Genomic DNA, 21,398 nt, shown 5'->3' with positions numbered 1-21,398 from the left:
TAAGGTCAGCATACCCTCCTTTGTTTAATCTGCACAACAATCCTGTGAGGTAGGTTAGGATGAGAGAGAAAAAACTGGCCCAAGGTCATCCAAAGAGTTTTGAAGCCAAGTGGGGACTAGAAACTACTCTTCTCTAATCCTAGTCCAACACTTTAATCTTTACATCACAGGGGCTTATTGTGCTAGGGCACAGCCTTTGGAAATTATAAGTAACTAAGAGGCATGTTCCTTAGCATCTTCAGAGTACATTTCCCTTCCTGGTCTAAAACTTTCATTTTTAACTTGTGTTCCAAGAGCACGGAAGTCCAGCTAACAAAATACGCTTGTCATGCTGCCAGTTGTCAAAGGACCACGAACATTGGAATAGGCACGTTTCTGTGCAACATCTGCCTCGGGTCTAGAGTTGTCAGGAGGAAAATGGGCTAATAAAACAGAAGCAGTAACTGGGAACATACTGGAGCCTCACTTTTATGTTCATTGCAGGAAACCTGGCAACTCCCTAGACTTGACCCATGCTATTCAATTGTTGATCACAGCTGTATTTCCTTGTAAGACAAGCAACAGCCCCTGGTTGAAATCAGGAAAAGAGCTTGGAGATGACAAATTAATTTGCTCCCCCCTACAGAAACTGTACAGCAGCCCAATACAGTCCTCTAATGCACCCCACTCTGTGTTGCTGATTATAGTTTAAAAGAAAACTGAGTGTCACATGTAGTTGTGGTCAGGGGTTTTTTTTCTGGGAAAAGAGGTAGCGGAACTCTCAAGAGGGAAACGAGGAAGAAACACATGGAATTCTTTGAAATAATATTATTTTCACGCACTATTGCTGAGTATTTTCAAGAGGTGCCGGAACTCCGTTCCATCGCGTTCCCGCTGAAAAAAAGCCCTGGTTGTGGTCCTTAAACTCCCATGTATCACTCACACAACTGAAAATGTTGCAGATGTATTTTAGCAGTTGAACTTGGTCCTGACTTTAAAATGTAGTGCATATTGGCCTTCAGTTTACCTTATTATCCTATCCCTAAACATTCAGATATAGAAAACCGCACATCAGTTTTAACGAGTCTGGGATTCTATCTGGCTTCAACTCAGGCCCCTTGCTTCCTTTTAAACCACTGTTTGCAATGTGTTAAAACAGTAACTTGGCCCTGCTAAAAAATGGCTTACAATTGTTTGTGGAAAACTGTCACAAGAAGGCATTCACTGATGTGGTCTGGCTGTGTAAGCCAAATTGAAACTGCTCCCTGGATGAGGTACTGTCTGCTAATTTTCAGCCCAAAGTGCATTTTTCTTCTGATGCCCCCTGATAATAGCGGTTTAAAATGGAAATGCTGACACCACAAGATGGTCAGGGTAAACCTGGAACCTGGTCTAAACCTCAGCATTTTCAGTGGGAATTGGAACATGCCTGACCGGATTATTTTTTATTCAAACGTACCTCTTTGAACCTCACTGCTTTTGGCATCGTGGTTTTCTCAGTTCCTTGAATTATTCCAAAACGGATATAAACATTCGCTTTGGCCACTCTCTTGTTGTAGAAATATCTTGAAAATAAGGCAAAAACAACACCCCACATAAATTAGCTTAGTTATTGTCACTTTTGCAACAAATGACAACAAGCCAAACACAGAACAGGGACAGCTTTAATTTCAGAAAGGGGGGCATCCTCTGGACCAAAAGGAATGCCCTAGGGAAGAAGTGTCATTTTAGAAGAACAAAGTTGGAGTTTATCTAATCAAGCCAAGGGGAGATCGATGACTAATTCTCCCATCATTTTTTAAAACCAACGCAGATATGTGTGGGGTTAAGAATTTGGAACGAGGCTATAGTGCAGTATCCCCCTGTACTGTTTTCCCAGTTTAAACCAGCCCTTCCCATCAAAAGCTGCAAGGGAAAATATGTAGGTAAATTGAGAAAATAGTGCAGAGGGAAAAGGTAACTCCACCTCCCCCAGTAATGCTTCCTCGGCTTGATTCAAGCTTCCTCTTGCTTGCTTGGCCCTTTAAAAAAAAAAATCTGTGGGCAAGCTAATCAGTATATCTTGATTAGATTTATAAAGTGCCCTGACCTGGATGGTCCAAATAGCCCAATTTCATCAGATCTTAGAAGCTAAGCAGGGTCAGCCCTGGTCAGTATTTGGATGGGACAGCACCAAGGAAGGCCAGAGTTGCTTTGCAGAGGCAGCCAATGGCAAACCATCTCTGAATGTCTCTTGCTTTGAAAACCCTGCTGTGTTACTGTAAGTTGGCTGTGACTTGATGGTGTGCACACACACACACACACAAGCAAGCAATTTCATAAAAGGCTGGGATACAATATGACATATACGTCCCAGTCTCCCTTGCAACATTGCTGAGGATACTAGGCACAACGGCACAGAAGCATTCCTGCTGCTGTAGCATAGTGGTTAAGTGGCTGGCCTGTGAATCAGCACTCTGCTAGTTTGATTCCCACTATCGCCATGAGGTCAGCAGGTGGCCTTGGGTAAGCCACTCCTCTCAGCCCCTGCTCCTCAGCTATATTGTGGGAATAATAATAACACTGACTTTGTTCACCACTCTGAGTGGGGCACTCATCTGTCCAGAGGGGCGGTATACAAGCACATTTATGATGATGATGATGATTCCTCAGCATAAAAAGCAAAACAGAACGCAACGGACAAGAGGAAGAGTTGATAGGTCAGCCTCACCTTGCTTTCACAACAATCCTGAAACTTTCAAATTGCTCAAAACTAATGAAGTTCTTTTCAGGTTCTATGGTGACAGAAAAGCTTGGCATGGCTGAAATGTTAAGCATAAAAAAAGTTTGATTTAACACACTAATACAAAAAGTATGCTGCGTTTCTGTGGAACGTTTACTCCCCCCTCCTCTCATTGGGCCTGCTCCTACGCCTTCAGCAACAGCCTGACATTGGGTGAAAAAGTCAAAATGATTTCCGACAGAGAGATACATGACAGAAGCCACCAGCTTCATTTCTGAATGCCAGCTATTCATCATTACACATTAATGTGTCTAGGAAACCCCAAGCTAGCCTTGTTAAGAAGGCTCCTCCTAAATTCCTCTTCACCCAATTTCTCCATGAAAACTAATAATCCATTTCTTTTCCTCTTTTTAGGAATCTGAAATTTGTTTCTAATCCATTTTGTTTTCATCAGAGAGACATTTAAAGGGAGGAAGGGCAGAAAGGGAGGGTCTGCAGATTTCCAGAATTTCACTCGGTAGATGCTACAGAGGCAAGACGATATCTTCCGAAATCTTCCATTAGAGGACCACCCTGTGGTATGTAACATATAACTGCAAGGGCTGAAGTTACAAAAGAGTGCACTGATTTCCCTTCACGGAGAATCCATCGTTTAAAAAGAGGAAAAGGAAGATAAGAAGAATCAGTGGCTATATCTAAAAAAGTTAATTTTGGAAAAAGAAATCCCCTTCCCCTTAACAGTGCTCCCAAAAGGCTCGCTTCTGCACTTCAAAGCAGTGTTAGAAAAGTGCAATGTGGAACAGAGAAGCAGTAAGGGAAAGGAGTTCTTACTCCACTCACGGCTTTCCCCCCAGATTGTTTTCCTAATCAATATGCCCTAGGTATTTGCAAACAATATTGAGGGGGGAATGGGTGAGGACTGGGGCTGCACTGATTCTGAGCTCAATGGACCAACAGCTTGAATCCGTATAAGGCTGGTTCATATGTTCATGTCCAACAGTGATTGTAAGGAAGAGACATAGTGGAAAAAGAGGATGAGGGAAGGATTAAGCACTCACATACTCACCATAGTTTCTCTGCTAAAAGAGGCCATTCTCTGCTTTTTTATATATATATAAAAGAAGCAATCTCTGTGTTTTAAATGCATATGTTTGCTGGATAAGATCAATAGACCCTTAGGTTGCTGCTTAAAAGCATCAAAGTAGGATTAAGGGTTTTTTTAAAGAGTGGCAAACTTATTCATTGCTGGTGCAGAAAATATCGGTTGTCTCCTTAAATTGTTCAAAAGAATTAGCCTATTGGCATACGAAATTTTCGTAAACATTAAAATTTCAAATGACATCCACGTTACCATATTCTTTGACTTGAAATTTTGCTTCGGCAGTAGTTGTGAAGTCCTTTTGATATTGAGCTTTAATTTTCCAAATACCATATCTATGAAAACAAAATGATGTTTGCATTTTTTAAAGTGGAAGCTCTGAATCACCCAGATAGCTTCGTAGAAGCACAGGATTTAAGCTCGTTACCCTCAGTCAAACCCCTATCAAATACAATATATTGCCTCAGCATCTCTGTATCTCACAGCCATTTATGCCTCCCAACCTTGCAGATAAAGAAATCCACACAACGAGACCACCCATGGCTAAGGTTACGTTTCTGCAAACGCAGTTGCAGGAAAACGTGAAAAAGGAGCTCTAAAAAAATTCCAGAAATGGTAATGCAAATGGTACATGAGCAGATATCACATAAAGAAGCAGAACTTTGGTTGCCATAGCTACACAAAATGATCGCCAATGCAAAAAAGAAAGGAGAGTTTGATGGGAGCAAAAGTAGGGAGAGGATGGGAGAGAAGACATCACAGGGCCTTCACTGGGAAAAAGATGCAGAGGAGTTAGCCGTGTTAGTCTGTGGTAGCAAAATCAAAAAGAGTCCAGTAGCACCTTTAAGACTAACCAATTTTATTGTAGCATAAGCTTTCGAGAATCAAGTTCTCTTCGTCAGAAAAAGAGAGGCAAAGAGGAAAGGGGGGAGGAAACAAACAGGTAGGGTGAATGGCTGGAGGAAGGAAAAATTGGGTGGGTGAGGGGATACGGAAGAAGAAATGCCAGGCAGGAGACAGGGATAGATGCGGGAAGGAAGTAGACACAGAGCCGATGGAATGAAGGAGAGCAGGGAAGCAAAGATTGAAGAAGGGGAAGAGGAAGCAAGGGCAGGGATAGGATTTCCTTTCCCTCACATGTCCTTTTCTTGCTATATATTTTTATAACTTTCAGGGTCATTGTGTTGGCATGAATGGGTACAACATGAGGGCTTCTGCAGGACAGGAGAGGATCTATATCTCTGAGGAAAATAAACAGGGGTTTCCAATGCCCCCCATCATACTGTCTGCTCCAGACTCCAAAAACCTGCAGTGGGCCACAGCCTGGTGAAGCATGCATGCAGCCTTCATGCTATCAGGGAATATCCCTCCGAATAGGATAGTTATCAGAGTCTATTTATTTTAAATTTGTGCATTCTGCATTATGGCCTTGAGGAATGGCTTGCCTGAAGAGGTCAGGAAAGCCCCCCCACACACACACACTTTTGTCCTTTTGCAAACTATGTAAAAGAGAATTGTTCGGAAGGGTATTCCTACGATGGGAACAGGGCTATAATATAATGGAATGGTGCAGGAAGGTAATTTTATAAAGGGAACAGGACTGTAATTGATGCTACTGTATATGGTAGGTATCATTTGTTTATTTTGTTTGTTATGCTGTTCTTACTGCATTGTGTTCTAATTCTGTAATTCTCTGCATAGTTTGACATATAATGATGTAAAAAGTATCAGGCATTTCTCATCTTTGTAATCCTAGTCCTGTTGTATTGCTTTTTACTGTGCAAGCTGCCTGGAATCTCAGTGAGAAACATGGGCTATAAAGTAAATGAAATAAAACAAATATTTATTTAAGAATCCCCATCCACTTAAGCGGGATTCTCAGTTCAGAAAGCATGTACATAAAAGTTGGTGACTGCAATCGGTTGGCTCTGTGGCATTCACAGCAAGAAGGCAGGATTGGTGGCAGAAAGCTATGCGAAACCAGCTTTCAAATATCCAAAAGTCTCTTCAGCAAGAGGGGCTCCCTGCTTTCAAATTCCAAGTGAATAACCAGCACCCCCTAGAGGATTAAAAGGGAATATTGCACTAAAACCCTTCTATACACTCCACAGGGAAACTGATTTCTTTGCCTCTAACATCAAAGTTTGGTCCCTGATTTCAAGAGGATTATCCAACTGGTAGAGTATTTTGTTTTTTAAAAAAATGCTATCCCAATACTTTCCATTCTTTCAGAGTTCTAAAATATTGGCTAATCTGATCATATCTGTAAATATAGACTGCATAGAAGAGGCTGATGCTTAAATCCACTCACTGGGATATGGGATGTACAAAAAAAATTAAATCTGTCTGAGCATTGATTATGCTATTAGAATAAGCATAATTATTTGCAAAGCAAAACAAAGGCTTTAGCTAGTAATATTTAAAATAGTAATAGCTCTACTTAGGGTGTGATGGGATTTTGAAGTCTGGGAATGATATAACTCCAGTAAAGTCATCTTCTTTTATAATGTCCACTTCCACTCCTTCAGGATCCTTTCAGAAAAAAAATAAAATCAAACTTATTATACAATATACTACAACTTCTAATATCTATGGAAGAAACATTTAAACCTTTGGATAATCAAAAGGACTAATTTATGTGTTGTTTGTTTCAAGACAATCCTTGTGCTAGCCCCGAAAATAAGTGCACAGAAGTCACAAGCTCACAATAAAATTGTACTAGCCCACTTGCCCACACTTATCTACTTGTTAGATTTGCCCCCTTCCCTTTGCTCAGAGTGGTATACATTAGGGCTTTTTTTCAGCAGGAACGCGGTGGAACGGAGTTCCGGAACCTCTTGAAAATGGTCACATGGCTGATGGCCCCGCCCCCTGATCTCCAGACAGAGGGGAGCTTAGATTGCCCTCCACACCGGCAATCTAAACTCCCCTCTGTCTGGAGCGGCGTGGAGGGCAATCTAAACTCTCCTCTGTCTGGAGATCAGGGGGTGGGGCCACCAGCCATGTGACCATTTTCTCCTAGGGCAACCCACTGAGTTCCACCACCTCTTTTCCCAGAAAAAAAGCCCTGGGCATACATCATTGCTCTCCTCCATTTATTTGGAAAGAAAAAATATACCCATGTAAAGCTTCCCTGTCTGGTAGAAAAGGAAGCTGACGACTTACCAGCAAGCTGGGTTGGCACCTGGTACAAGACGGAGTGGAGGCGGGATGAGTTGAAGGAGGAGGAGCGTCCCTCCTGTGCTGGTCCAGCCGCATGGTCAGCTCTGTCTCAGACCTGCCATGGGATTTCTGTGACTCCCAGCCCCACTTTACATGTGGGGCCAATTCTGACAGAGATCATGGCACACAAGGAGAAGGGACTTCAACACACACACACCCGTTTTCACATCCTGAAATGGCTGAGGGAGCCACTGTGTTGCCAACTTGCCATCGTTATGTATAAGTTTCTCACAGAAGCAAATCGCAGCTCTCCGGGGTCACTTCAGGATGCAAAAAATAGCGTGTGGGACACCAAAGCCCCTTCTTGTGTACCACAGCTACAATAAATATTGGGGCTGCATACATCTGGGAAGCACGGAAATCCCATTGCACATCTGATACAAAAGTCCTTATGGCTGGCTGCCTGCTAGGATTTTGTATCATGTGAATTGGCCCTTTAATTACTCTGCCAACCCAGCGAGTGGCTACTTGGAGAACTGCCCTGCTGGATCACAGCAATGTTCCACCTCGACCTACATTCTGTTTCTCTTGCCTCTGGAACTTCACAGCTGTACAATACCACCCCCAGTGGTTTGTTCCCAGCACCTGGGTAAATTTTTTTCTGACTATAGATGCTCCATTTAATTATCACTGGATCACAGCAATTTGCCTTTGCTATTCATAACCCTGTCCCCGAATGTCCTTTTCTACCAAAACAGTGGTCCTTCATTGCGAAACAAAGTTCTTCCAATGCTAGGAGCTTCCGCTTATTCAAGACTAGCATCTTTCAATGAGACAAAAAGCTCCTAACACTAGAGGAAAATAAAGGGTTGCCAGGTGCAGGCTGGGAAATTCCTGGAGTTTGGGGGGGGGGTGGAGCCCGAAGAGGGCAGGGTTTGGGAGGGGAAAGAACCTCAGTGGGGTATAATTCCAGAGTCCGCCCTCCAGAGGAGCTGTTTTCTCCTGCGGAACTGATCGTTTTGGCCTGGAGATCAGTTGTAATTCTGGGAGATCCCAGCTACTACCTAGGGGTTCTACAATACTATAGTGCAACAGTTTATAAATCTTTTCAAGTGATTGTAACAATAATACATGATAACATCATATTACATATCATTTCTCATATCATTTTTCAACATTTTTCAGCAATCTTATCAGTCATAATACACAGAAACAAGAGTCCTCTGCAAGAGGACCTGAGGGTGTGACGGCAATGTAGCAGAAAAGGTTATAAAAGACTCAAAATAACGTGTCTTCTTTAACTTTTTTCTTTTTTCCTTTTTTTTCAAATTTTTCAAAAGCCAAGATGGAAAGGTACGTGGCTGGTCCAGAGATGAAAGTTGGAAAGCCCAGCGGTGCCGGAACTAAGACCGGCAGATTTTCTTATAGTTCTTCGTCCATAAGAACTTCCTCAGGGGCAACCATCTATTTCCGTACACAGTTGCATAATATACGCACCGAAAGAACACCCACGGACGTGGAAAGAATCCTTCATAGTATTGTAGAATTTTTCTTCCCAATGGTCTTTTGACCACCTTTATTTAGTGACTGTAATCGGGAACAGCCTTATCTTTTGGCACTACCTAGAGGTTGGCAACCCAGGGGTGTCGGCAATAGACAAAGAGGAACATAATCAGACTATAGGAAAATCTGCCGGTCTTAGTTCCGGGCACCGCTGGGCTTTCCAACTTTCATCTCTGGACCAGCCACGTACCTTTCCATCTTGGCTTTTGAAAAATTTGAAAAAAAGGAAAAAAGAAAAAAGTTAAAGAAGACATGTTATTTTGAGTCTTTAAAAACCTTTTCTGCTACATTGCCGTCACACCCTCAGGTCCTCTTGCAGAGGACTCTTGTTTCTGTGTATTATGACTGATAAGATTGCTGAAAAATGTTGAAAAATGATATGAGAAATTATATGTAATATGATGTTATCATGTATTATTGTTAAAATCACTTGAAAAGATTTATAAACTGTTGCACTATAGTATTGTAGAATTTTTCTTCCCGATGGTCTTTTGACCACCTTTATTTAGTGACTGTAATCGTGAACAGCCTTATCTTTTGGCACTACCTAGAGGTTGGCAACCCGGGGGTGTCGGCAATAGACAAAGAGGAACATAATCATAAGCAAGGGTTTGGACTCAAGCCTGCATATTTAGGAAAATGGGGTTTTGGCAATGGCAATACTACTAGATTACAAATAAATAAATATCACAACAAGAGTGTTTTTATACATCAGTTTTTCCAAAAGGCTAGCTTTTGGATTATAGTAGATTTCCATGAAACTATGGTAGTTTTCTAGTACTTCCACCTCTTATTTCTGTACTGTGGGGAAAAAAGATTAGATGGACATCACTAATCTCTGTCTGTAAAAGGCAAATTTGCAAGTACTCTCAGCCCTGATTGGATGAAGATAATGTGAAGGGAGTACAAGGGCTTAACCCTTCAACCATCCATGTGGTTTCAGATCCAGAGGAGTTAGCCGTGTTAGTCTGTAGTAGCAAAATCAAAAAGAGTCCAGTAGCACCTTTAAGACTAACCAATTTTATTATAGCATAAGCTTTCGAGAATCAAGTTCTCTTCATCAGATGCCTGATCAGGCATCTGATGAAGAGAACTTGATTCTCGAAAGCTTATGCTATAATAAAATTGGTTAGTCTTAAAGGTGCTACTGGACTCTTTTTGATTTTGCATGTGGTTTCAGTAATCAAAACCACCACCACACCTTGCTGGAAAAAGACAGGTTGTTTAAAAAGAGTTTACCTTCACTTATGTTGTACTCACCACAAAAGTTAAGGTGGCTGACCTTCGTGCCGGCCTCAGTTCTTCATTTAAAGAGTAGAGCCTGATCTTCACTGAAAATACAATTTAAAATAAATGTTTAACACTATGATATTTCTGATAAAACAAAATCAGGTAACAACTGTACTCCTGAGAGACTCCTGTTGGACTTTGTCACCCAAGGACAGAAGAGCACATTTTGATAATCAAATGGATCCAGTTGTGCAATGCAGGGCTCACCCAGCACATTTCTAAGCATTAGCAAACAGCTGTCCAGAATTGGTCGGAGAAAGTGAACTGTGTTGCCTTCAAGTAACTAGAGACAGATGCAAATCAATTGAAGTTTTTGGCAAACTTCCAGCGTTCATCTTCAAACTATATCATTTCCAGCACAATCCTAAAAAAGAGTTACTCCAGTCTAAACCCATTGAAATCAATGGGCTTAGACTGGAGTAATTGTTCTTAGGATTTGTCATGATTACAGACAAATTACAGGTTACAGTATGGTACAATGATGGAAATGTTGGACCTGAGTTCAAATCCCCTGCTCAGCCAGGAAGCTCACTGGCTGACCTTCATGCTGTTAACCTACCCCACTTCACTGGATTGCTGTGAAAATAAAACAGATGCTAAAATGGATGCTAGGGCAGCACAACCTTTTTGCTACAATGCAAATCATGGCAGGCTTTTTTGGGGAAGGGGTCAGCCGACTGAAAAGACAGCAAGGGAGCAAATTGTGTACACCCATCCACTCCCCGCTCATTTTCTATCCCACATTTTCTCCTTGTGGCTGCTACTTAGAGATGAGCATGAACCACAAAAAAACCGAACCATGAGGTTCGTGGTTCGTGGGTTTTCATGAAGCAGGAATCACGAACTGGCACGAACTGGAGCAAGTTTACGAACCAGTTCGTGGTTCATGGGGTTTAAATACCCCTTTCCGGCCGCTTAGCAGTGGCAGGGAAAGGAGTATTTGACAATTTAAAGGGCCCTTTCCTGCTTTGCAAGTGGCAGGTCCCTTTAAACTATCAGCTGGCAGGCAGCAGGGGGGTATCCCCCCCTCGCTGCCTGCCAGCTGATAGTTTAAAGGGACCTGCTGCTTGCAAGCAGCAGGGCCCTTTAAACTGCCCAAACCTCAGCCAAACCGAACCCCAGTTTATATGGCCATTTCCCCAGGGGGTATATTTCCCCAGGGGCCATATAAACCCCAGTTTTATGTCTCATAAAACTCCCCTCTGTCTCAACTCCCCTCTGTCTGGAGATCATAAAACTCCCCTCTGTCTCAACTCCCCTCTGTCTGGAGATCAGGGGGTGGGGCCACCGGCCATGTGACCATCTTCAAGAGGTGCCGGAACTCCGTTCCCCCGCGTTCCTGCTGAAAAAAAGCCCTGATCAAGACAGTGCAGAATTATTACTCATTGTTTAGCGGGATAAAGAACAGTACATTCACCTGACTGATCTGGAGTATAAACAGGTTTGTCAGTCTGAATGAAGAGAAATCCATTTTCATATGTAACATGAATTTTCTTCTCTTTTGTAAAGTGTGGAGAAACAGCTTCCAGATACACGGATGTAACTAAATTGTTTGGGTCTCTGTTTCCTAAATCTTTGGGTTGGATCTGGAAATGGGGGGAAATATTATTTTTTTTAAAAAAAACCAGCAGACAACACTTCCCCAGATTAATAACTTTACCGAGTCAAACGTTTGAGGCATGACATTTTTTTCAAAAATGCCATAATCAGATTTTTTAAAAAACTTAAATATGCATGTCAAAAGTGAACACATGAATTGGCCTTGATCATTAAGTGGCTTTTTATGGCCCAGTCCATATGCTACTGGTGCAGTGTGGCTGCCACTGAAAAATCCCTTTTCCGTGGTTGAGCTCACATCCATCTTTCTGCACCACGTTTTATCTTGCTCTTCCTCCAAGAAGCTCAGGGTGGTTACAGGATCACATGGCTACCTCCTATCATGTTATGCACCCTGTCCCTGACCTAGATAGCCAAGGCAAGCCTGATCTCATCAGGTCTTGGAAACTAAGCAGGGTCAGCCTTGGATAGAAATTGGATGGGCGACCCCCCAGGAAGACCAGGGTAGCTACATAGAGGCAGGCAATGGCAAACCACCTCTGAACATCTCTTGCCTTGAAAACCCCAGCAGGGATTGTCTTAAGTCAGCTATGAATTGCTGGCACTTTCCTCCACCACCATGCATCTTGGGTCCTGAGAAGCTCAGGAAAAAGGCGGGCTTTTAAATATTGAAAACAAGCAAATAAATATACATACAATTACAGACATACTTTACTACATACCGTTAAAGTAACAAACCCTTGGAACTTATTGGCAGGAGTCAGCTGGATACGACCCGAGGCATAAGTAATTTGTTTATCTGGAAAACTTTTAATAGATATCGTTACGGGAAACTCTTGCTCATATCCAAAGGCTTGAACCACCATCTTCTCAGATGCTCCTGCACGGATCAATTTGGGTGCTGTAATAACATATCTGTAAGACAAGGACAAAACTGACACTTTACTGTATCTGTAAGACAAGGACAAAACTGACACTCATGGTTATATGACCCACAGGGTATTTCCAGACCCTGTGGGTCATGCAACCATTACTAATTCAGTAAGATGACTTGAGATGATTTCACAAACAATACTTTGGTTCTGCAGGAATTGCTGTTTCCCATCATGCAAACAAATAACTGCAGCTGCTGGAAAACTATACTTTAGGTCCCAGGTATACTACATGATTTGTTCTGATGTCCTCAGTATCTATTGAAAAGTGTCCATGTCATCAGTTATGAGGATTGTCACAAGTCTCTAATGTGTTTATTTGTGTCTCTTTGAATGAGCCACCAATATTACACTGCATTCCCCTAGTCCTTTCTTTTCTCTCCCCCCCCCCCGCATTTATTTTAAAACTATGCACCATCTCCAGAGCTCAAGCACATAATGGCGGACTTACATTTTTGAGACCCTCAAGCTTGAACTGTTATGGGGGCCCCTTCTCAGCCAGCAACAATAGGGCAGCAGCTGGGGGTTTGGGTGCTGCAAGCACTAACCCTGGGAAAATTTTGAAATTTGACCAATTACAGGGACATTTTGAGGCCATATGAGTATTAGAGCAAATTCTAAGGTCAATATTTAGTACTTCAACCCATCGGCTTATGATTCTGTCACTAAAGTAGCCTTATTTTAATAACAAACAATTTAAAAAACCTCCATCAATTTTGTTGAAAAATTCACTCATTAAAAAAAAAAAGTTGTTTCAGGGCCCCTCCAAGATTAGAAGGCTTGAAGCTTAAACATCATTAGTTTCAGGGCTTTTTTTCAGCAGGAACGCAGTGGAATGGAGTTCCAGAACCTCTTGAAAATGGTCACATGGCTGGTGGCCCCGCCCCCTGATCTCCAGACAGAGGGGAGTTTAGATTGCCCTCCGCGCCGCTAAGTGGCACAGAGGGCAATCTCAACTCCCCTCTGTCTGGAGATCAGGGGGCGGAGCCACCAGCCATGTGACCATTTTCTCCGAGGGCAACCCACTGAGTTCCACCACCTCTTTTCCCAGAGGAAAAGCCCTGATTAGTTTCCTAGTAGATCTGCCCCTTCAAGCACAGGTCTCCTTACATTAAAATAGAAAAGCTCTTGCTCCACAGCAAAGCAAGCCCACCCCTCCCTTTACTCTGAATTTGGATTTCTGCTAGTTTGAATCTTCATTGAAATCTCTGCAATTGACTGTGCTGACTGGTACTGTGTAATCTGCCTTGACTCTCCATGAGAAAGGCACCCTCACATGGAAGCAGGAGAAAATGCTACTCCCACTTGGACTTTAAAGTTATTTTTAGATAGATAAATCATGGAGAATGCACAAAAGACTTAATCAGGCAAAAAATAAATAAATAAAAACTCTGATTTCATTTGAAAGGTTGCACACTCCTATGCCAACAGAATGTTGGCAAAGCCTCTACACAACAATAGTCATGCATACTGATTAAAGAAAGTTTGTTTAGGAACTAATGTACTTGATAGGGAAGTGGAGAGATGGAGATAGTCTTCTAGCTATCTAGCTGACTGAGAGAAAGAGGTTCTGAGAAGAAAGAGGATATTGCCCCAGAGAGTACCAATCTGGAGACAAAACAAGGAAATGGCATTCATTAGAAAGAAAGGTACTGAGTCTGACCTCACATTCCTATCTAACTAGCCCTTGATGTCCCTGGTAGAGATGGGCACAAACCGGGAAAAAACTGAACCATGTGGTTCATGGGTCATCAAATTTCACAAACCACGAACTTTCACAAACCTGCCCCTGGTTCGCGAACCAGTTCATTTGGTTCGTGAAAACGTCACATCCAGGTCAGAAAACAATCACTTCCAGGTCAGCAGAAGGTCACTTCCTGGCCAGCAGAAGTTCACTTCCGGGTCAGCAGAAGGTCTGCAGGAAGTCCATCCCCTGTTGCCTAGGAAACTGATTGACTGGCACCAGGCAGTCTGCAGTGATGAACCAAAAAACAAACCAAACGAACCAGCCTAAAGTTCATGGCGGTTCGTCAGAAATGGGATCTGACGAACCGCTGGTTCACAAACCACGAACCGGCCTGGTTCATGCTTAATTTTGGTTCGTATTTCAGTTCATGCCCATCTCTCATCCCCGGTAGCATCTTCTTCTCTTCAGCATTGTACATCAGACATTGCTTCCTCCAACACATAGAAGTTGGTTCAATAAGAGGTTTTCAACTCACCAATTTTTATATTTTTAATATATTAATTTCAATAGGACTTTCTCCCAGATACCTGTGCTTTAGCCTTGTTTTTCTAGAAACAATGTTATTATGGCTTCTATATCAGTTTAATATAGGTATTGTTTGCTAGGTATCAATAGGTTCTTTTAGGTGAAAAGTGTATATATAGGCACACAATAAATCCTTTGATTTTTAGTGAAAGTTGTTCTTAAGCTTGGTGAGGTAACTTCCGATTTTTTTCCTGCTTCTTTTAAAGGAGGTGATGGTGGCGGCAGTGGCTGGTTTTCATCTTGCTCTATTCTGAGAATTTCATGTTTCTTTAACAAGTTTGTTCCTCCTTTCCACAAAGCATAAAAGCTATTGCTACATGCAGAGAACAGCAGCTGTCTGTCCACATACAGAACTAAAAAAAACTAACAGCCCAAGTCCACCATTCCAACACATGACCAAAAATGTGACATTGGATTAAAACATATCAGAAGTCTAAAGAAAATTATACTTGTCCAAGGTTGCAACCTTTTCAATCAGCTTTCATAGCTGTGCCTTTAATGCAGGCTTGATCAGATGAGCAATTAGCAGATTACATTTGTCTCCATGCTGAAAAACACCACTTGATAATTCCTGCACAGAGCAAGCAAGTGTTGAAGGCACAGCTACAAAGGCTATTTGAAAAGCTAGCAAGTCTAGTTATGTGCACTTAATTCTGCATTGGATTGCACTGGTATATAACTGGGATTTTAAAAATAACTTCTCTTTTTAAAATTTTTATTACTGCATATATATGAAGAAAAAAAGAATTGAGCTTACAAACAATTCATAAAAAGCAAAAGGATAGTTTGTCTCTAATTTTTTCAATGTATTACATAATAAAAAGTTGTCCAGCCATCAAAAATTTCATCTGCACATTGGAAATTATTCGTTTGCATGATTTGGTAATATGTTTAGTTAATAAGATTGCATTCTAAATACAATTAAACCAGTTATTTATAGAAGGGGTTTTTGTCTCCGCCCCACCCACTCTCCACCTATATAATAGAGTCATGATCTTAGCAGTTATAAGCAGAGTTGAGACTAACTTAAAGGCTAAAGAAGCTACTAATTCTTTTAAACAAACTCACAGAATTGTCTTAGGGTTCAGTGGTATATTACTGCATAACATACAATTAACAAATTGAACCACATTTTGCTAAAATAGGTTATATTTTGGACATGCCCAAAACAGATGTATCAAATCTGCATTTCCAACATACATATGATAAATTTCTGTATATAACAATTATAGTACGAGGTGTAAGATTCCATTGGTAAACTATTTTACAAACATTCGCTTTCAGACTTGACTTTTGAGGTGACATTTTCCCAAGTCCCTTTCCATGCCATAAACTTAAACCAATTTGCAAATTTTCCTCCCATTTCTTTTTGCACAGTTTGAAGAGTAGTGTCTAAACTTAATAACAATGAGTATCCCTGAGCAATCATTCTGTTAGTGATGATTGTCACTGACTAAAAAGTGCGGTTTGGTCACAGTTATGTTTTCTCAATAAAACAATAATTAATGCCCTGTTTGAAAAAAAAATTGAAAAAGTACGGTTTTTCTAGCCCCTCCCCATTTACATTTTTTTGTAATATAGGTGAAACCAGGGCTTATTTTGAGGGGGAACATGCCAGAACACAGTTCCGGCAGTTCCCCAAAGAGGTCACATGCCAGGTGACCCTGCCCACCTGACTCTCAGCTATTTTGGGCCCATTTCAGCCTGGATTGGGGCTGAAATGGCCCGGATCCGGCCTCTGATGGGTGGTGGATCATTCTCGCACTCAGCAGCAGCCCGATCCTGACCATTTTGGGCCCAATTTCAGCCCTGAATGGCCAGGATTGGGTCCAAAACAGCCAGAATAGGTGACGTCAGGGGGTGTGACATATGCAAATCAGTTATGCTAATGACACACTTCCGGCGATGGCAAGGGGCGTGGCTTATGCTAATGAGTTCCTCTAGCTCTTTTTCTACGAAATGACCCCTGGGTGAAACAATATATGAAAATGCACCCATTAGTGTAGATGACTGGGGAAGGCAATGGCAAATCACCCCGTAAAAAGTCTGCCAAGAAAATGTCATGATGCAACATTCCCTCATGGGTCATTAACGACTCAGTGCTTGCAGTACCGGTTTGGCGTACTGGTTAAAGAGTGCGGGACTCTAATCTGGAGAGCCAGGTTTGATTCCCCACTCCTCCACTTGAAGCCAGCAGGGTGATCTTGGGCCAGTCACAGCTCTCTGAAGCTCTCAGCCCCATCCACCTCACAGGGTGTTTTGTTGTGGGGATAATAATGACATACTTTGTAAACCACTCTGAGTGGGCATTAAGTTGTCCTGAAGGGTGGTATATAAATTGAAGGTTGTTGTTGTTACCTTACCCATTAGGCATGCTACATAACATGAGAAACTTTAAACTACTTACTCTGAAGCAGACCCATTGATGTCAATATGAAAACCATAAGAGCAAAAGCTTTGATGACTGCAACAGCCTCAGCAAAGGCAGAAGCCCTTCCCAAAAGCAAGACTATTGCTTCTACAAAGATTCTCTTATCAACCAGCATTCTGAGTTTTGTATTGGCTGCATCTGAATGTTCCATTCATCTGTCTTTAATCTCATGCTGGCTGCAACTATATATCTTATCCTACTTATTTATTCGTTCTTATTCAGCTTTTTGACACCAAGGGAATTCTCAAGGTAGCTTACATGTTACACATGCGATTAACATCATCATGAAACTGTTTAAATAAGCACAACAGATAAAACCAGTTCGACAGATTTATTATAGGAGTGCAAAATGCGAGTACAGTAGCATCTTAAAGATCAACTAGATTTTCAGGGTAATGGGTTTCGAGATTTATTATAAAGTCACAAAAGGATTAAAACATCATTCAGCTACAGCTGGAGAGGCTTAATCTGAAACAGAAGGGATGGTTTTTTAATTATTTCCATATCAGTTTTTTCTCAGAACAGTTCCCCCAAGATGTTTTTACTTCTGTCTTGTCCTCCACGGGGATAAAAGCAACTTAGAAGTGATTTTCAGCACAAAAGAAACAGTCAAGCAGCCCTGCTCCTCACTCTGCATAGGTTTTTCGTAAAACAGGCTGATTCTGCACACGTTGGATAATGCACTTTCAATGCACTTTATCGTTTGAGGTGGATTTTTTGTTCCGCACACAAAAAAATCCGTTCAAAATGATCTATAAAGATTGGAAGTGCATTATCCAACGTGTGTGGAATCACTCACAGGCTACTTACTGTGTTTTTTGGCTGGGAGCTTCATACTGAGGAAGGATGCTACCATCCCAAAGGCCCTGATTCTCGTCTCATTAGGCAGTGGCTCTTAAAGCAAACTGTTTGTTAATCGCATACATGAGGGTTCACATGGGAGGTGGTATTCTCTGCATTTTACCATGGTTGCTACACCCCAATTCTCATAGCATGGATCACTGTCTGAAGGATGCCTCTTCTAATCTTTCACATTGCTGAAGGCCTACCATATTTGTTTGCCCTGTTGATTTAAAGCCAAGACAGTGCTTGTTGTTTTGCATGCGTACTGTCTGTTATATAGTAAGTATGCTCCTACAGGGTAATTTCTACAGTATTTAGTATTTCAGGTTTAATTGCTTGTGCTCTGTTTCAGTTCTGTTTCGTATTTCTGCTTGTTTTCAAATCTCTGCACATTTCTATTTGCATTGTTTATTGAATGTCCCAGTTGTTGATTGTATTGACTCACACTGTGTGATCCACCTTAAGGCCCAGTGAAAAAGGAAGACTGTAAATAACATAAATGAAAATGAAATCCAGCCCTCAAGTCATAGTTAACTTATGGCAACCCCTGGTGGGGTTTTCATGGCAAGAGACTAACAGAGGTAGTTTGCCATTGTCTGGCTCTGCAATCTGGGTCTTTGTTGGAGGTCTCCCATCCAATTACCAACCATGCCGACCCTGCTTAGCTTCTGAGATCTGATGAGATCAGGCTCTCCTGGGCTAGGTCAATACAAGTTCATGAATGCCAAGGCCCCTTTGCAGCATGCAGGCTGCCACTGCAAACCACACAGCTGCTAATATATATTTTGAATGGTTATAACGCATTACAGAGACACAATGCTTTTCATTTTTTTATTCTTTAAATAACATAAATATGCACTTAAAAATAAAATTCGAAAAGTATTGTGTCTGTAATGTGTTATAATAACCATTCAAAATACATATTAGCAGTTGTGTAGTGTGCAATAAGCTGAAACAACTACAAAGTCGAGGTGGAATCAAAAATGTATACACAATATAGAAATTTATCCAAAATCTTTTTCAGTGTTTTAAAGTGCAAAGTGCAAAATATAAATCATGCAATTCTCTATACCCAAGTTATACAGTACAATTATAACAACCAACAATCAAGAACCAAATCATTCATAGAGAATATTCATATGTGTAGTGTGCAATGGCAGTCTACATACTGTAAACAGGCTTTAACATTCATGAACTTATATTGACCTAGATGACTAGAGACAGTTTGCATCAAGTCCAGACACTGGCCTTCTAGAGATTCCAGGGAGGAAGCTAAACCTTGAAGAATGACCTCCACTAACTCACAGTAAATAAATCCTAACACAGCATCCCCAACAGGCAAAGACAGGGTCAAAAGAGGTCAGGGGTTGTTTTTGGAAAATAGTAACTGTTGGGGAATATGGTACCCCTAATCCAGGTTATGTAGTGTGTCAAAAAATCAAGACCAGCATTTAATTTCACCAAGAAACTAGCTGGGAACCAGCAAAGTTCTAGAAGAATGGCTTGGTATCCTGTGTCAGTTAACAACTGGACTGTCACATTTTGCATCCACATTCTTGCACTATTTTACCAGTAAAAAAAGGTAAAGGTAGTCCCCTGTGCAAGCACCAGGTCATTACTGACCCATGGGAGACGTCGCATCATGATGTTTTCTTGGCAGACTTTGCCATTGCCTTCCCCAGTAGAACAGACAAAATCATCCTTTACTTACGTTTGTTCTTGAGCCGAACTTCTTCCACAAAAGGTCAGAAATAAGAAAATGCCTGGAAAAATCATGATTGGCTTGGTACAGCAGGAACTTGGGGACACCAGCTTTTGGTATTCTGTTCCCACCAAGTCCGTTTGGAGAAATCTGTCAGAGAATTTATCTAACAGTTAATCATTAATCATATCTCTGAAAAGGATTTTCTTTCCTTATAGAGAATCCTCTTTTCCCCTGCTGAACAATATCCAGCTCGTATTTGAGTACTTAATTCAGAGGTTTCATCTGTGCTCACTGTACAAGAGATTAGTCAGAAAGGCAGAAAGGCACTCCTTTTTCATCTTAGTGCACAACATTTTAGGAAGTAATGTAAAACTTTCCTCTTGAGAAAGAACTTTAGAAATCTGTTATGATATGATAGTCTGACCTTTTATCCTTCTACTCTGATTCTGTGACATTATCATTGCATAGACAGTATGTTGTGTGTATTTTTGTGTACATTTTTAGACTTTTTAATTAATGTGTAAATGGCTCTCCGCAATGTGAGAAAGTAGATTGTCAACCAAACAAATCCTTTTATGTTGATCTTTTCATATTATTGATACTAAAGCCTAATTTCCAGTACATTTATTTACTTATTTAAAAATTATATACTGCATACATGACACTTATTAAAATACAGTTCAATAGACAATTGATACCATTAAAAAGAACAAAAGTAACTAAATTACTATTGCCACTGAAATTTTGAAAGTGTTTGTTCATGAAGATGGAATTCCTGCACCCTTGCCAAAGGCCACTAGATGCAAGCATGCAACACAATTAGAGATAACATAGAAGCCCTTCTGTATTTTAATACTTTAGTATAATATACAGTGCAATCTCAACCAGTCTAAGATTGGAGTAACTCTACTTAGGATAGCACCATTAGTTAACTGATTTGCCCAAGCATGACTCTATAAAAATCAGAGACACTTTATTTCTCTCATGCATAATACCCTAGCAAACAAGTTTATAGAAAAACAGAAGTTATGCAAGATTTGGCAAGTTTAAACAAATACTGAAGCCAACATTTACGGGAAAGGCAGCTTGCAAAGAAATCTTTGCTCAATGTATCACACGCATCTTTCTCACCTGGGGATAGGACACTCCTCTCTTGACGAGGGGACTGGAGTGTACCCCCTCTCAAGAGAAAGGAATCACATTCATTTTTGTGGGCCATACTGCCTGCCTGCCAATTCTTCCCCTGAGAGTTAACTATTGAGAGGTCTGTCCTTGTTTTATAGAGCTTACAAAAGCAAGTGGGGAAAGAAAATTTCTTGGACACCAATTTGGAGGAAAGAAAATATGAAAAAAAATTTCAAGATTATATTACAGCTTGTTTTTTTTCTAAACATACTCTATGAAACCTGTCCTTCCAGGCTAGAAGACAAAGGATGAGAGTTTGTATTTCCCCTCCTCGCCCCCTAACAAGAGGCAAAAATGAGAATGAAAAATTAGCTACAGGCGGATTCGATTTCGTTTTCGCGGCCATGTCGGACGCTCCTCTCGGCAGGTCTGAGAGGAAGCGGCCGAGCAGCCTGACCGGGCGGCTGATCTGCAAAGGTTAGCCCCCAGGACTCCCAGGGAGGGAGTCTGGGTCCGGGACGCGGCGGGAAGAGCCCTCTGGCAAATCGAGGCAGGGGGTAAATTGCCCGTTTGTCCCTATGGAGGCCAGCAGACGTGCACGGCACCTTGCGTGCTGCCGGGCCACGGAAAACGGCAAAGAACAGGACTAGGCGGAAGCCTGTAAGTAAGCGAATCCCTTCTGTCACTACAAGCGCATGTGAAGGAGTGGTGGGATCTG

At 41.4% G+C, this 21,398-nt stretch overlaps 1 protein-coding gene across 1 annotated transcript in view; it reads right to left on the bottom strand.

Annotated features, from left to right (window-relative positions):
• The window catches only part of C5 (complement C5), an 82,942-nt gene extending 63,245 nt beyond the window's left edge, over positions 1 to 19,697 (bottom strand). The window contains exons 1-8 of the mRNA XM_054998491.1: positions 19,562 to 19,697; positions 12,095 to 12,287; positions 11,233 to 11,401; positions 9,786 to 9,856; positions 6,241 to 6,332; positions 4,053 to 4,135; positions 2,690 to 2,780; positions 1,439 to 1,544 (exon numbers count right to left, since the gene is read on the bottom strand). Coding sequence (XP_054854466.1) covers positions 1,439 to 1,544; positions 2,690 to 2,780; positions 4,053 to 4,135; positions 6,241 to 6,332; positions 9,786 to 9,856; positions 11,233 to 11,401; positions 12,095 to 12,287; positions 19,562 to 19,626 — 870 coding nt within the window. The 5' untranslated portion in view covers positions 19,627 to 19,697. The remainder of the gene's footprint in view (positions 1 to 1,438; positions 1,545 to 2,689; positions 2,781 to 4,052; positions 4,136 to 6,240; positions 6,333 to 9,785; positions 9,857 to 11,232; positions 11,402 to 12,094; positions 12,288 to 19,561) is intronic.
• Positions 19,698 to 21,398: the final 1,701 nt, after the last annotated feature.

Source organism: Eublepharis macularius, chromosome 14 (genome assembly GCF_028583425.1).
Source record: "Eublepharis macularius isolate TG4126 chromosome 14, MPM_Emac_v1.0, whole genome shotgun sequence".
NCBI lineage: Eukaryota > Metazoa > Chordata > Lepidosauria > Squamata > Eublepharidae > Eublepharis > Eublepharis macularius.
The sequence above is the reverse complement of the archived record's forward strand: the minus strand, read 5'-3'. Positions and strand labels throughout refer to the sequence as shown.